This window comes from Ochotona princeps, chromosome 3, assembly GCF_030435755.1.
Source record: "Ochotona princeps isolate mOchPri1 chromosome 3, mOchPri1.hap1, whole genome shotgun sequence".
In the NCBI taxonomy this organism is placed as follows: domain Eukaryota; kingdom Metazoa; phylum Chordata; class Mammalia; order Lagomorpha; family Ochotonidae; genus Ochotona; species Ochotona princeps.
Genome location: NC_080834.1, coordinates 87288982 through 87303916, shown reverse-complemented (window position 1 = coordinate 87303916; position 14935 = coordinate 87288982). Strand labels below are relative to the sequence as shown.

General features: G+C 43.4%; 1 protein-coding gene across 1 annotated transcript in view; it reads right to left on the bottom strand.

Annotated features, from left to right (window-relative positions):
* The window catches only part of PARP14 (poly(ADP-ribose) polymerase family member 14), a 49079-nt gene that overhangs the window by 21213 nt on the left and 12931 nt on the right, over positions 1–14935 (bottom strand). The window contains exons 4-6 of the mRNA XM_004577846.3: positions 12009–12233; positions 9257–9493; positions 4103–6336 (exon numbers count right to left, since the gene is read on the bottom strand). Of these exons, the coding sequence (XP_004577903.2) occupies positions 4103–6336; positions 9257–9493; positions 12009–12233 (2696 nt within the window). The remainder of the gene's footprint in view (positions 1–4102; positions 6337–9256; positions 9494–12008; positions 12234–14935) is intronic.

Here is a 14935-nt window from a genome sequence, read left to right as displayed (position 1 = left end):
CCCACAGCTGTGAAGTGAGAAGATGAATCCTTGAAAAAACTTCATGGCACTGAATGAGAAACCGCATGTTACAGCACCCAGTCAACACTGGCTATAAGTTTTGGAATTATTTTTTAAGCCCTCTGTAAGTAGAAATCTGCTTTTAAATCTTCTGCCTCAGTATTTTGTTTAAAAGACACATTTTTTTTTTTTTTTTTTTACTTTTTTTTTTTTTTTTTTATTAATTATTATGCATTATGTTTTTTAATTGGAAAGGCAAAGTTACAGAAAGAAGTGAGGGGAGAGCTAACTTTTATGCAATGGTTAACTCCCCAAATGGCCACAATGAGTGGAGCTCAACCAGCTTGAAGCCAGGAGTTTCTTTCAGGTCTCCCATGCATGCGCAGGGTCCCAAGGACTTGAGCCATCTTCCACTGCTTTCCTGGGCTATAAGCAAGGAGCTGGATGGGAAGTGGAGCAGCTGGGACACAAACTAATGCCCATACAGGATTCTGATGCCACAGGCTTGTCCTACTACACCACAGCACTGGCCCTATCTCAGTGTTTTAATCTAAAATCAAAAAGCATTTTAATCAAAGTAACAACTTGAGCAAAAAAGAATAAAATCCATGGAATAGGAGTCAATATTATAGATCATATTTTTGACAAGGAGTCTATATGCAAATTGTATAAAGAATACTCAGTAGTGGGCCCAGCGCGATAATGTAGTGGTTAAAGTCCTTGCCTTGCATGCACTGGGATCCCATATGGTTGCCAGTTCATGTCCTGACGGCCCCACTTCCCATCCAGCTCCCTGCCTGTGGCCTGGGAAAGCAGTCGAGGATGGCCCAAAAGCCTTAGGACCCTGCACCCGTGTGGGAGACCCAGAAGAGCTCCTGGTTCCTGGCTTTGGATTGGCTCAGTTTCAGCCGTTGTGGTCACTTGGGGAGTGAACCATCGGACGGAAGATCTTCCTCTCTGTCTCTCCTCCTCTGTACATCCTCCTTTCCAATAAAAATAAATAAATCTTAAAAAAAAATACTCAATAGTAAAGAAACAAACAATTCATTTTTAGAGTGCACAAAATAAGGCTGTACCATGGCATAGTAGGCTAAGCCTCTGCTTATACCATTGGCATCCCATACAGGTGTTGGTTCATGCCTTGGCTGCTCCACTTCCAACACAGCTTCCTGGTAATGCATCTGGGAAAACAGCTGACAATGGCTCAAGTTCTTGGGCCCTTGCACCCATGTGAGAGACCCAAATGAATCACTGGACTCCTGGCTAGGGCCTGGCACAGCCTGGCCGTTGCAACCATTTGGGAAGTGAATCAGCAGATGGAAATTCTCTCTTTCTGTATTTCTAACTTTCAAAGAAATAAATGTTAAAGAAAAAGAATGATGTAGTACTATGACTTTAATGATATTAACTTGTACACTTTACTGTATATGACTGAAATGAGCACCTTTTCACTTGATTACTGTTTTCCATCCTTGCCTATATTTCTGCTAAACTATGACCTTTTTATTTTTTATTTGTTGAATTATTTATTTATGGTGGTATGGAGGATTATGACTTTGACTCTCACGTGTATTAGAAAATATGTTGTCTCGGGCCCGGCGGCGTGGCCTAGCGGCTAAAGTCCTCGCCTTGAAAGCCCCGGGATCCCATATGGGCGCCGGTTCTGATCCCGGCAGCTCCACTTCCCATCCAGCTCCCTGCTTGTGGCCTGGGAGGGCAGTCGAGGACGGCCCAGGGCTTTGGGACACTGCACCCGCGTGGGAGACCCAGAGGAGGTTCCTGGTTCCCGGCTTCGGATCAGCGCGTACCGGCCCATTGCGGCTCACTTGGGGAGTGAAACATCGGATGGAAGATCTTCCTCTCTGTCTCTCCTCCTGTCTGTATATCTGGCTTTCCAATAATAAAAAAAAAAAAAAAGAAAAAAAGAAAATATGTTGTCTCAAAAATACAAAAGTAAAATTAAAAAGTGGTCAAGGGCTCTAAACAGATGTTTCTCCCCAAAAGTTATACAAGCAGCCAAAAGCACGTGAACAGGTGATCAATATTTCTAATCACTAAAGAGATTCCAATCAGAATCACAATAAGATACCACTCCACACTCATGAGGGTGGCTGTAATGGGAAAGACAGAAAATAGCAAATACTGGTGAGGATATAATGGAAACTTATATTCTCAACGCTGTTGGCCAGGAACATGCAATGGGACAGCCACTCGGGAACATGGTCCAGCAGTCCCCGATCCAGCCAGACACAGATGTTACCTTGTGCCCCAGCCACAAGAGAACTCCTAGAGAACTGAAAACAGATGTTCCTGCAGAAACTTGTGTACAAATGTTTATAGCACTATCAGCCACACACCAGAAGCTCATCAATAGCAACGTACATGAGCAAAGCTTGGGAAAATCCATATGATGGATCAGTACTCAGCCACGAAAAGGAATGGAGTTCTGATCCTGCTAGAGCTTGATTGAACCTTGAAAACAGCCTTATGTGTGCTAGAAGTCCATTGTAAAAGACTATGCATGGTATGAGCTCACATGAAATTTTCAGTGCAATTGGAATCTACAGAAACAGAAGGAAGACTGGTAGCTAGGGAGTGGGATGGGAGATGGCATGAGTGACGAGTGGGCTCTTCTTAAGAGTGAGACAGAAATGTTCTACACTTAGGTTGTGGTGATGGCTGCACATCTCTGTGAATGCATGGGAAACCACTGAAGTACACGTTTTAAATGAGTGTTGCCCATGAGTGATCTCTCAGCAAACTGCTTAAACAGCATTGAGAATTGACTGTTACATAATGTTCAGCTTTTCTCATGATAGTTGCACTGTAGGAATTGCTTAGACATGGAGTAAATTCAACCTGAAACTATTTATATTGTTTCCCCTTTTACTATGTCATTGGACACCAAATGGATCCTCAGGGATATCTTGTGAAACCATTCAAAGCAAAAAAAAAAAAAAAAGTCAGGTTTCTTTTCCTTTAGTGCAATGTGAATCACGCCCAAATGTGTTTTCTTTAAAGATGACAAGGACAAGTGCCACCCAGTGCTGGCAATTTAGGACTTTGCTCTTTTGAACAAAACTTTCAAGGTGCTCATTTTGGTTTAGGTATATTGTGCTCACTAGCCTTCCTTATGAAAAAGGACCCAACGGAGGCATGAGGGGCAAATAGACACTTCTATGTCCCAGGCTCCCTCAGGCAGAACCAGGGCCTCCCTTCTAGGGCCAGGAGCAAAAGGCTAGGGCGGACTCACTGGAAGACACAAGTACGATCATGTCTGTGATTGCAATACAGCAACATGGCGGCTATTTGTTGACTGGTAAATATTCACAGGTGCTGCCTTCCTTCAACCCCCACATACTCATGCCAGCGCCCCCACCACTTTTTGCCTCCCCACCAGATCTCTCCCAGGACTCCCAAGCCTCCTCCAATGGAAGAAGTACCACCTGGCACAGCAGGAGAGTCCAGATCCTGCTACAGGTGGCTACTGTTCTGATGAGTTAGAGCCTTAAAGGAAAGGCTTAGAAATGCCTTTTGAAAAATGTATTCACGGCCAACACTGCTGGCCTACAAAAGCTGCCTTCTTGGCACCTGGCACTTGTATCCTTCTGAGGCCATTCTTCCCCTCTCCGCACCACATTCCTTTGCTGGTGTTGGACACAGATGCAAGCCCCAGCAGCTGTCCACTCCCTTCTCACCCCACTGCCTGCCCTCCCTGGCTCAGCTCCATGAACAAGATTCCTGCCCTCTGCTTGCCCTGAGTTTCCACAGACAAGGAACTAACCTCTGACTGATCTAAATCTGATGGATCGAAAGGCACCACGGAAGTACAGTGAGCCAGCTACAAATATGGTGTCACCAGGGACATTCCTTGGAAGCCTCAGGGTCTGATCTTAATACACCCTACAGTTTTTATAAATAACTGATCACCCTATAAAGAAATGACTTGGTATACATCCCAGGTATCTAGGGAAACCTGCTTCATGGCAGAAGGCTGTAGGATTTTCCTCCCTTGATCCTAGTCTTTCTTTACCCATCAGTGAGAGCCAGAGAGTATGTGGTGTCAGAGCATCCTGGTGGCGATCTGTAAATAGATACTCACCTTAGCATCCTGCAGCTCTCCTGTCACCATCAGGATCCTCAGGCCCCCTGGGGCCACCAGCATTGGCTGTTGTTGTGATGTTTGCTGAGGCTGGATCACTGTGGCTGAACTGAGCAGGGAAGCAGGTTGTGTACCTGGCAAGAGAGTTTTCACAGCTGCTGCAAAGGCCTGCACAGTCTGCTCGGCTATGTCCACCAGGTAAATCTTCTTCAAGGTGCCACCAGGCTGCTTGGATTGGAAGTCTTCCTTGATTGCCATCACAATGGTCTCCGTGCACTGTTGTATGGGAAAGCCAAAGATCCCGGAACTAACAGCAGGGATGGCAATGGATCGGCATCTGTGTTTTTCTGCCAAAAGGAGACTCTGTTTCACAGCATTCTTTAACAGATCCATACACTTCTGGTCATCATTCTTGTTCCACCGGGGTCCAACCGCGTGGATCACGTGGCGGTAGGGCAGCTTTCCTGCTTTTGAGATGGCTGCACTGCCAGGTGACAACTTGCCACATTTCTTTATTATCTGCTCACAGTCTGCCTGGAGCTCGGGGCCAGCTGCTTTGGAGATAACAGCAGCCAGGCCACTGTAGTGACAGAGGTTCTCATTTGCTGCATTCACAGCCACATCAACAGAAAGCCGGGACAAGTCACACTGCTGCACAATCACCGTGACCCCAGCTGCCAGGTCCACCTGGAAGCAGCACTTCTGCCCTACAGCGCAGTTCTGCTTGACTGTATCATCTTGTAATTCAATGAAACAACCAAACTGCCGTTTGACCTCCCCTTTACAATACTGTGACTTGTCCTGGAAAAACTGCCTGGCTCCTGGCTTATCAATGCATACATTTTCCACGTGGATGGAATCCAGAATTTTCTGAATGCTGGTCACTCCCTCCAGCACTTTGGCCTTCGGGCCAACTACTAAAATGCCTTTTGTCATGGCCTCAGGATGGAAGATGACTTCTGTGTTCTCCTTCTTGAGCTTCAGCCACGATGGCTTCTTTTCCAGCCTTATATAGTCAATAACTAAAGAATGCTTTGCTTCAATCAGCCTCTCTATTCTCATGTGTTTTCCCAGGAAGTCCAAAAGCAACTGGTGGATTTCATTGACTACTTTCACACAGCCTGTCAGGAGGACCTTGGCTGGGGTTTCCGTCAGCAATTCCTTGATGAAGAAAGTGCATGAGGAGGAATTATGTTTCTTCTGCAGATTGCAAGTGAACTCTTGCCATTTCTTGTCTTTGAGGACCTCCTGGTTCTCAAGGACAATGTACTTATAACTCAAAGCACTGAACAAGTGCTTTTCGGCTTCTAACAGGACTTGAGAAGAACTGCTGGTTAACAGAACAGTGGTACCCTCAAGTTTATAAACAGCAAGAAGTTTCTGAGCTCCAAAAAGAGACTTAGAGAAGTTTTTGTAGTCGACCTGTTGCAAAAAGTGCAAGATCTCCAAAGGAATCTTAATGTTTTTATGAATCATGGAGTACATTTTCTCTTGGAAGTCACTCTTGGCTTTATACACGGCTGCAGGGGGTCCTCTCAAGCTCACCTGTTGACGGCTCTTGTTGTAACTCACCTCCAGATCTGGACAGTCCTTACAGACCTGCTCCGGCACACTGCTGTGACACAGGAGGAAATAATCTTCTGGAGAAATGGACAATACCTCCTCCACTTTTTCCTCTTCCTTTTTTATTTTTTGCATGGTGTTGTCTACCAATTCCTTAATTTGGGGCTTGATGTTTTGGACATCCTCCAATTTCCCTGCTAAGGTGATGATCTCCTTCAGTGCATCAAACTCAATTAGAATCTTATCATGTTTCAAGTCATGTTTGGGGACAGCATCCCACACTCGCTGATTTACTTTAATAGATGAGACTTTGTATTTCAACCTGATGCTAGAGAGTTCTGTGGAGGCGTCCTTCTGCCAGTTCCTGATTCTCCTTCGGCCTTGATTGACTAAGGAGGCAGCCGGCCAGATGATGACTTGTCCGTCGGGCTGGGACCACGTGAGCTCACAATGACACTGTCTCATTTTATTGTTTACCTCCTCAATCAGGTGTCTGTTCTTCTGAAAGAATCTCCATAAGGGAAGCTCCAGTGACTCTCTGAATGATGCTGGAAGCTTGATCAAAGGCTTTTCATTTCCATACAAGGCAATACCCAAAGAGGGATAATATGGGAACACAGACAGTGGCATCTTGTGGAAATTCAGTTTCTTGGTCATGATGGTGTCCAACACTTCAAAGAAAAAAACATCCAAGTAAACAAGGAGTCTTGATATGATGTGTTTCAAATGAAAACAGAACTTCTCTAAAGTATGTAGAACCTTGATATCATGATTTATTATCAGTAGGCAGCACAGCTTTCAAAATGCTTAATATAAACTGATATGCAGAAAGGTACTTTAGAAAGTTCATAGCAGCACAGGCACGTGGTCCAGCAGTTAAGATGTCCATGTCCCATATCAGAGTCCCTGAGATGGAGTCTTAACTCCACTCCTAGCAGGCAGCAGGTGATGGTTTAAGGTTTCGAATCACTGTTTCCCTCGTGGGAGACCAGGATTGGGTTCTTGTCTCCTGGCTTTGGCTAGGGCCCAGTGAGAGCCCTATAGTTCCTTCTCTTCTTCTGGCCCTGCTCCAGTCTCCCTCTTGCCACTTGTATTAGGACAGATGTGTGTGTGTGTGTGTGTGTGTGTGTGTTCATCTCCTTCAAGCTCCTCCTCATTTTGTGTTGTTTGGCATACAGGGATACCAACAGGAAGGGAATTTGAATGAACTCCAGTAGCAACTTGGACTAAAGTAGCACCTCTCATGGAAAGAAGAAAATATGTGGTCTTCAGAAGCTCAAGGATACAGGTCTAACTTCCCCTGACAAGGCCTTGCGGAGGCTCTGCTCCTGGGCAGGACCTGTGACCACCGGAACATACCAGGCACTACCACATGCCAAGCACTTGCAGGTATTATTTCAGTAAGCATTCCTCTAATGTGGGTGGTAATGTGAGTCCTATTGGTCAGAGGAGAAAACGAAAACTTTGATATGATAAAGAAACTTGCACAAGATTACAAACTCAGTGAACACCAAAGTCTGGATCCCAGCTCAGGAATGTCTGACCCAAGAACCATGACAGATGTCACCTGTGTTTACAAGTCTCCTTGCTGTCACCTTGTCTGTTAAGAAAAAGCAATTATCAACCGTGCAGGTTTCTATGACGGTTGTGAAGTACGGTGGCAGAAAATATAACAGAAGCTCTTATATGTGTTAGGCATTCAGAAGGAAATCAGACTTTGTGAAGTTGAGCCAAGTAATTTTGGAGGAAAACGCCGAACTTCTCCTTTTTAAACAAAATAGTTGGGGCCGGTGAAAATTGGCCTGGAGAATTTATCCACCTATGGCACAGACATCCAATATGGGTGCTGGTTTGAGTCCTGGCTGCTCCACCTCTGATCCACCTCCCTGCTTATGGCCAGGAAAAGTGGCAGAGGGTGATCCAAGGCCTTGAACCCTGTACCCACAAGGGAGACCTGGAAGAAACTCCTGCCTCCCAGCTTTGGACTGGTCCAACTCCATCCATTGTGGCCATATGGGGAGTCAAGCTTTCTCTCTGACTCTCCTTTTTTTGTAACTGACTTCAAGTAAAATAAATAAATCTTTTTTAAAAATACATAAAATATCGCTTCTCGGCCTTTTGGCTAAGATCAAGTGTAAAAATACATAAAATAGAAAGCTTGTATTAATAAAAAATTTTCAATCAAGCTATATTGATAAACTCTTATTGGTAAACCATTATAAATAGTAAAACATTGATAAGAAAATAAAATGCTATAGGTGAATTGGAGATTTGGTTAAAGTAGAGAAATTAAAGAGGACAGATCATGTGGCCGCATGATCAAAATTCAAATTCTGGGGCCCGGTGCAGGAGCCTAGTGGTTAAAGTCCTCACCTGGCATGCGCTGGGATCCCAGATAGGCACTGGTTCTAATCCTGGCTGGCCCACTTCCCATCCAGCTCCCTGCTGTGGCCTGGGAAAACAGTTGAGGATGGCCCAAAGCCTTGGGATCCTGCACCTGTGTGGGAGACCCAGAAGAGGCTCCTGGCTCCTGCTTCTGTATCGGCACAGCTCCGACCACTGTAGTCACTTGGAGAGTGAATCATCAGACAGAAGATGTTCCTCTCTGTCCTCCTCTCTATATATATCTGACTTTGCAATAAAACTAAATTTTTTTTTAAATTCTAATTTTGCCTCTGTCACTTACAAGCTATGGAATCTTGGGCAAGTTATTTGATATTTCTGTGTCTTCACTTGTAAAACAAAGATCATAAAAACCAAATACCAAGAAGGCAGCATCTAAGAATGTTTATAACACTCTGCAGCCATGAAAAATGTTAAGTTATAATTATGAAAAGGAGGAGTCTAGGGTTTAACACAGTGGTTAAGTCGCTGCTTGACGTGGGAACTGGCATTGTGGCACCTTAGGTTAAGCTGAGGCTTGCAACATCAATATCTCATATCAGAGTGCCAAGCAAGTCCATGGAGCTCTAGTTCTGATCCAGCTTCCTACAAATACACCCTGGAGTATTTAGGTTCCTGTTACCCACAGGGGAGAACGAGACTGAATGAATCTACTGACTTTGCACATGTCTCATAGAACCAGCGTATCTATAAGTCCTTCACAAATGTTTCCCTATGGTTTAGCCAAATCCAGAGCCAACAGGCATCCATGACCATGTGAAATCAAGCTCTTTAATTTCTGAGCGGTGGCACCAATAGGCAAGAGGAGAGTGACACTTTCTAGATGTGTGTGTCTCAGGATTTCTTTTCCCAAGCTTGCTGAGATTGATTTGAGAGGGTCTCCCAAGTATGTGGCTAACACACAGACCATCCCTTTCTTTACATGTGATTTCAAGATTCCAGGAAGGTAACATTCAGTTTGTTTCACGCTGAGATTTACAAGACAATCTTGTATCTTTCAAAAGCCTAACATTGCTTTGCCAAAGTTTGAACTGCTGGCCTTATTAAGCATCACATCCCAAGATTATTAATTCAATTTTCTACATAACATATGATTTAAATTAAATGCACTGGAATTTAACTGGTAAGATCTGCTAAACATGAGCTAGCTTATGTCAAGTAAGCTATGGGTTTGCTGACAGATATTACCTTTTCGGTCAGAAAACTTAATCAGAGCTGAGCTTTCTTCAGGAAAACATTCAATATTATCAATTCTTCCACCTCCATTAAAAGGACTTTCAAAGAAATGTTTTAAACTGTCTTCATCAACACCAGGTGGCAGGTTTTCAACCCTAATGGTTGTTGTTGCTTCCAGAAGTCTTGGAGAAAGCTCAAGTTGTTTAACTGTCTGGTACCTGGAACAATCGTCAACAAATTTCATGGTATCTAGAAACAGACAAAATAAAAACAAAACACAAAACAGAATGTAATGACTAACATCTCACAAGAAACTGTGGATTGCAGTACAGATGAAAGCTCACACTCTACTGTTGGACACCCACACAAGCAGTGATTGGCATAAAAAGGTCCCACCTGCATTTCTGCCATGAAGGGGCACCTGTCTCTAGACAGCCCCTGCCAATCCTCCTGAGTAACTGCTCGGCAGGGCTCACCTCATTCCACCCCTTTCTCAGGCCCATCAATGGCTCCCCAGTCTGCACCTCAGTTGACAATCCTCATACAGACTTAGAATGATTTGATCCCAACTATCATCCAATCACCACTTTTGGCTACTCCCTGTCATTCCTTCATTTTATTTTCCAGATTTTGAAAAAAAAAAAAAAACTAGTCATTATTTCTAGAAATTTCTTTGCCTTTGTATATCCTATGTCCCAAGCCTGGAATGCTCTTCTCCCATTTTTGTTTAATCTTGTTCCTATTCATCCTTTAGATCTCAGCCATCACCGTCAAATGTCCATGGTGGGCACGTGATGGGCCAGGCACCAAACTGGAGTCTAGGGACATAGGCTAATATGACAAGTCCTTGCCAGTTCATCAGCACGAGGCAGACAGAAGTAAATAAGTCACCTCTTGCATGACCACACAAGGTGGGCAGAGTAACACTGGAAGCACACAAGGATTCCAGGAGTAAAGGGACTGTGATTTGAGTTTTGAGGGATGGAGAGGCATTTAGCAGATGATTAAGGGCAAGAGGTGTGGCAGGTAGAGGAACAGCAGAGGCCTGAAAAAGCAGTATGTATTTTGGACCTGGTCACAGGGTACTGCTGGAGTACTGAATTCAAAAAGCGGGAAGACCAAAGCCCCTGCCTTGGGCTTTAGTCCCTCCCATTCCCACAGCCGGCTGTTCAAGGCCGAGAGAGGCGCTTCTCCTCTTGCATTCATCGGTTTGGGCGTTCTCCTTGCCCTGCCATGGTGAGGTCTTCAAGAACAGGACCCATGATTCATGGCTCTGGCTACCGAAGCACCAAGACCAATGCCTGGTACATAGTAGGTAGTCATGATTTTTGGTCAATGGACAAAAGTAAGTTCATGTAATGTTTCCTATATACAAAACATGGAAACTATGCTCTTTACTGCTGACTTCTTATCCTTGTCTCAAGTACTATGTGAAGTGGTTTCCAAAGGTCATCTCATTTCATCTTTATAGAAACTGTATTAGGTAGGTATTATTATCACCAATTTTATTGATGAGGAAGGTGAGACACACAGAAAGGATAGTAACTTGGCCAATTTCAGATCACTGATTGAATGGCAGAGCTAGAATTTTGACTGCATGCATGACATGTGCTCTTAATCAGCTACTCCACTGCCATGGCCAAAGAACAGGGAAAAGATAGAAATAGTAAAATTGCCTTGTTTTGAGGCCTGGCACAACAGCCTAATGGCTAAAGTCCTTGCCTTGCATGGGCCAGGATCCCATATATGTGCAGGTTTGTGTCCCAGATGTTCCATTTCCCATCCATCTCCCTGTTTGTGGCCTGGGAAAGCAGCAGAGGATGGCCCAAAGCCTTAGGGACCCTGCACCTGTGTGGGAGACCTGGAAGAAGCTCCTGGCTCCTGGCTTCAGATGGGCTCAGCTCTGGCCATTGTGGCCACTTGGGGAGTGAGCCAGCAGATGGAAGATCTTTCTGCCTCTCCTTCTCTCTGTAAATCTTTTATTTCCAATAAAAATAAAATTTTTCAAAAAATATTTTAAAAACTGTCTTGATGTGTTTGGAAATGGCTCTTCAATGACCTCAGTGAAGACTTGTTTTCTGTATCACATACACCCTGTGGCCTGATGAATGACAATGACGGTAGTAGGGAAACGTATCATGAAGTGGTTATGTGAACAGGTTTTGCAGATAAACTACCTGCATTCACGTGTGGCTCTTCCCTTTATCAGTACCTTTGTGCCTCTCTCTCCAACTGTAACATGGGGGAAGAGGGTAAAATGAGTTGTTAAAGGGACAACTAAATTAATACCTGTATAGAGTTTAACATAGTACTTGACCTATAGTGAGTGTTACATAAGTGTGGGTTAGCATTACTACCTTCCTAGTCCAGTAGGATGATAGAGATCAACATTTATGTCTCCCAGGAAGATACACATGCAAAAATTCTGAGTTTAGAGTTCCAGTTTGGGTGTTGTTCTTCCCTTCCCTTCTCTTCTCTCTCTCTCTCTCTCTCTCTCTCTCTCTCTTTCACACATACACACACACACACACACACACAGAGAACTTGGGCAATCAAGTTAAATCCATATTAAAAATCCCAGAAAGCAATTTCATCACTAAATTGCTTTTCTTTCAAAGTAAGAATATACCTACGTATTGACTTGGAATCTCCTCTCACTAACTGGTAGAGTCCAACTTTTAAAGCTATTCCATTAACCAGACACCCAGAATTCTCAAGGTGTTGTGCAAGGAAGCTTGGCAAATGGAGTATTATTGGGTCTTACCTATACATTTCAGGAAGGTTACCACAGCGACACCAAAATCCTGTATTATCTCCACTCGGAAGTCATCACTGCACAGGCCACTTACATTCTCCACTAATAAGGTTATCATCACATCAGAAACATCTGCCTGGAGATTTTCAAATGCCACTGAAGAAGAAACATTTTCATGTTCTTTCTGGATGTTTCCTGAGCTTTCAGTGAGAGAATCAAGTTCCTCTGAAACATCTAATTTTTAGGGAGATAAAAAGTGGTACAAGCTGTTATGCTTCTCTGCCACAGTCTTAGCAAAGCCAGCTATCAGGAAACGTGCACCCTTTCTTTCCCAGCCTCTTGGCTAACTTAAATAAAAACAGACCTTCAATAGCTTTTGTTGCTTTATTTAACCAAAAATAAAATGTAACACTAATTCTCCTTGGTTGTTATTATTATGAGTACAATTTGATTACCTCTTTCTGGATCTTGTCTCTGAAGAATCTGTTTTATCTTTCCTAGTACTTGCCAAATGAAAGGATACTTCAAAAAAGCATGTGATAAAACTGAGTGAAGAGGTGAGGCTTTTTTCTATGTAAAGAAATTTGAAGTGCATGCATAGTTTCTTTCATAATACATATTTTTCACACATCCTTTGAAGGCCTCTTACATTTCTATCAAAGCACTGAAGCATAATTATGGAACTATCAGTCTCCAAAGCAAGGCACTTATTTATGAATCCTTGCGTTGCAGCTATGTGGTATAGAGCTGAGGCTCAGTCATTGGAGAGGTATCAATACAAAAACAGTAGATAAGAAACTTAAGAGATTTTCCTTTAAAAAAAAAAAAAACACTATGTAGTCACTCAAAAGGCAAAAGCAGGCAGTTACTTCAACTGTTGACATATGCCTTGTTAGAGTTATAAGCCAGTTTAGACTATCCTAAAATCTCTCAAGTTCAGCAAAATTATGCTTCAACACTATAAACTGCTAAACACTAAAATGAAAATAAACATGAGACAGCTGAATAGTACCCTATAGCCATTTTAAGGTATGTAGCAACTGGTTCTGTGTAGAAACTGAAATTGAAATGTCAATGAAGTAGTCACAGGATGTGGTTAAGAACTTGCATTTTTTTAACATATTTGTTACTCAATACCATGTCAATTAATTCCATAATGTTGTAAATTGTTGTTGATGTTATGTTGTGGATTTTAATTGTTCGGGATGATATTCTGCCAGCTCTGCCTTCAGACCAGAGATGGTCTCCCCAAGAAACCATTGAATTTATCTGGACAATAAGATGCTGGACTCTATGCTTGCAATGAAAGAATCTAGACTGAATTTGAACTGTAATACTGCACCAAGGTGGAGGAATCCACCATGGGGGGAGGGTATGGGACGGGGTTGGGGAATACCAGAGTCTATGAAACAGTGTCACATAATACAATGTAATTAATAATAATAATAAAGAAACAAAACAAACAAACAAACAAGCAGGCAGTTGCGGTGGAGGTGGGGTGCTAACACAGACCAAGCTGGGCCTGACAGAAGCTGGCAGCCGGAACTCAGTCCAGGTCTTGCAAGAGGGCGAAAAAAGGCCAACTACTTCATCCATACCTGAGGCCTATGGGAGTCCACACTAGCAAGTGGCTAGAGAAGGGATACAGGGGGGCATTCAATCCAGCCATTCTGATGTGTCGGGAGTGCTGCACATGTGCCCTAAGATGGCGCTGAGACCTCTTCTCCCCTCGGAGCTTAGCGGTACACAGGTTTCAGGAAGTACCTTCTGACTGGCCCGTAGCTGCATGCTTAGCGTGTGTGCTACGCGTGATCAGAGCTATGATTGGCGTGCCTGCCCCGTGCATCAGTGATCTTTAAGCTGATTGGACTAGGATTGTATTTAGCGGTGAGGGTTCCAGGAAGAAGGGGGACAGGACAGGAAGAAGAAGACGGAGACGGACGGACGGACTGAGACAGAGGACAGGGTACGGCTGGGGCGGATGGACGGACGGACAGAAGAAGACTAGGGGCGACAAGGAGACTGGGGAATGAAGCAGAGAGAAACGGAAGAAAAACGGGAGGTAGTAGAAGTTAAGTCGACCGGCTGGGAAACGGACTGGCTGGAAGAATAAAGTGCCTCTTGATATAGAGCCTGGAGTATCGGGTGAATTCTTCTGCGGGCCGGAAGACCCCGACACTGATGCAATCCATTAGAAAAAGGTAACTCAAATTACAAACGTTTCCTGTGGCAGAGTAGATGCTATGTGCTTGCCAAATCCATTTGTGTGTGTGTGTGTGTGTGTGTGTTCTTAGAATTATCCAAATTTCTTACTCCCTAAATTCAAATCACAGAACTGATGTGGTTTATGGAATACGCTTGAAAGTAATGAATTCCATGTCTAGGCCTGGCTACAAATTTTCCACTTGAAAGTTATCATTAATAGATAGAGAACAACAAGGAAAGCTTGGAATCAGACAGGAAACGGTTAGCGTGGATTCACTTATACCTTACTAGGTGGGACAAACAGATTGGTTACTCCTCACTAGGGTATTGGGGATTTCTCTGCACACCGCTCCTAAAACTGTTCTGTACCTAAACTGTTGACATATGTCTTGTTAGAGTTATAAGCCAGTTTAGACTACCAGAAAAAAAAAAGCCAAGTTCAGCAAAATTATGCTTCAACGCTATATAATGCTAAATACTATAATGAAAATAAACACGAGACAGCTGAATAGTAATCTATAGCCATTTTCAGTGTATAGAACCTGGTTGTGTATAAACTAAAATTGAAATGTCAATGAAGGAGTCACAGGATGTGGTAAAGAACTTGCATTTTTTTTAACATGTTGGTTACTCAATACTATGTCAATTAATTCCATAACGTTATAAATTGTTGCTCATGTTATGTCAGGGCTTCTAATTGATAGGGATGATACTCTGCCAGCTCTACCTTC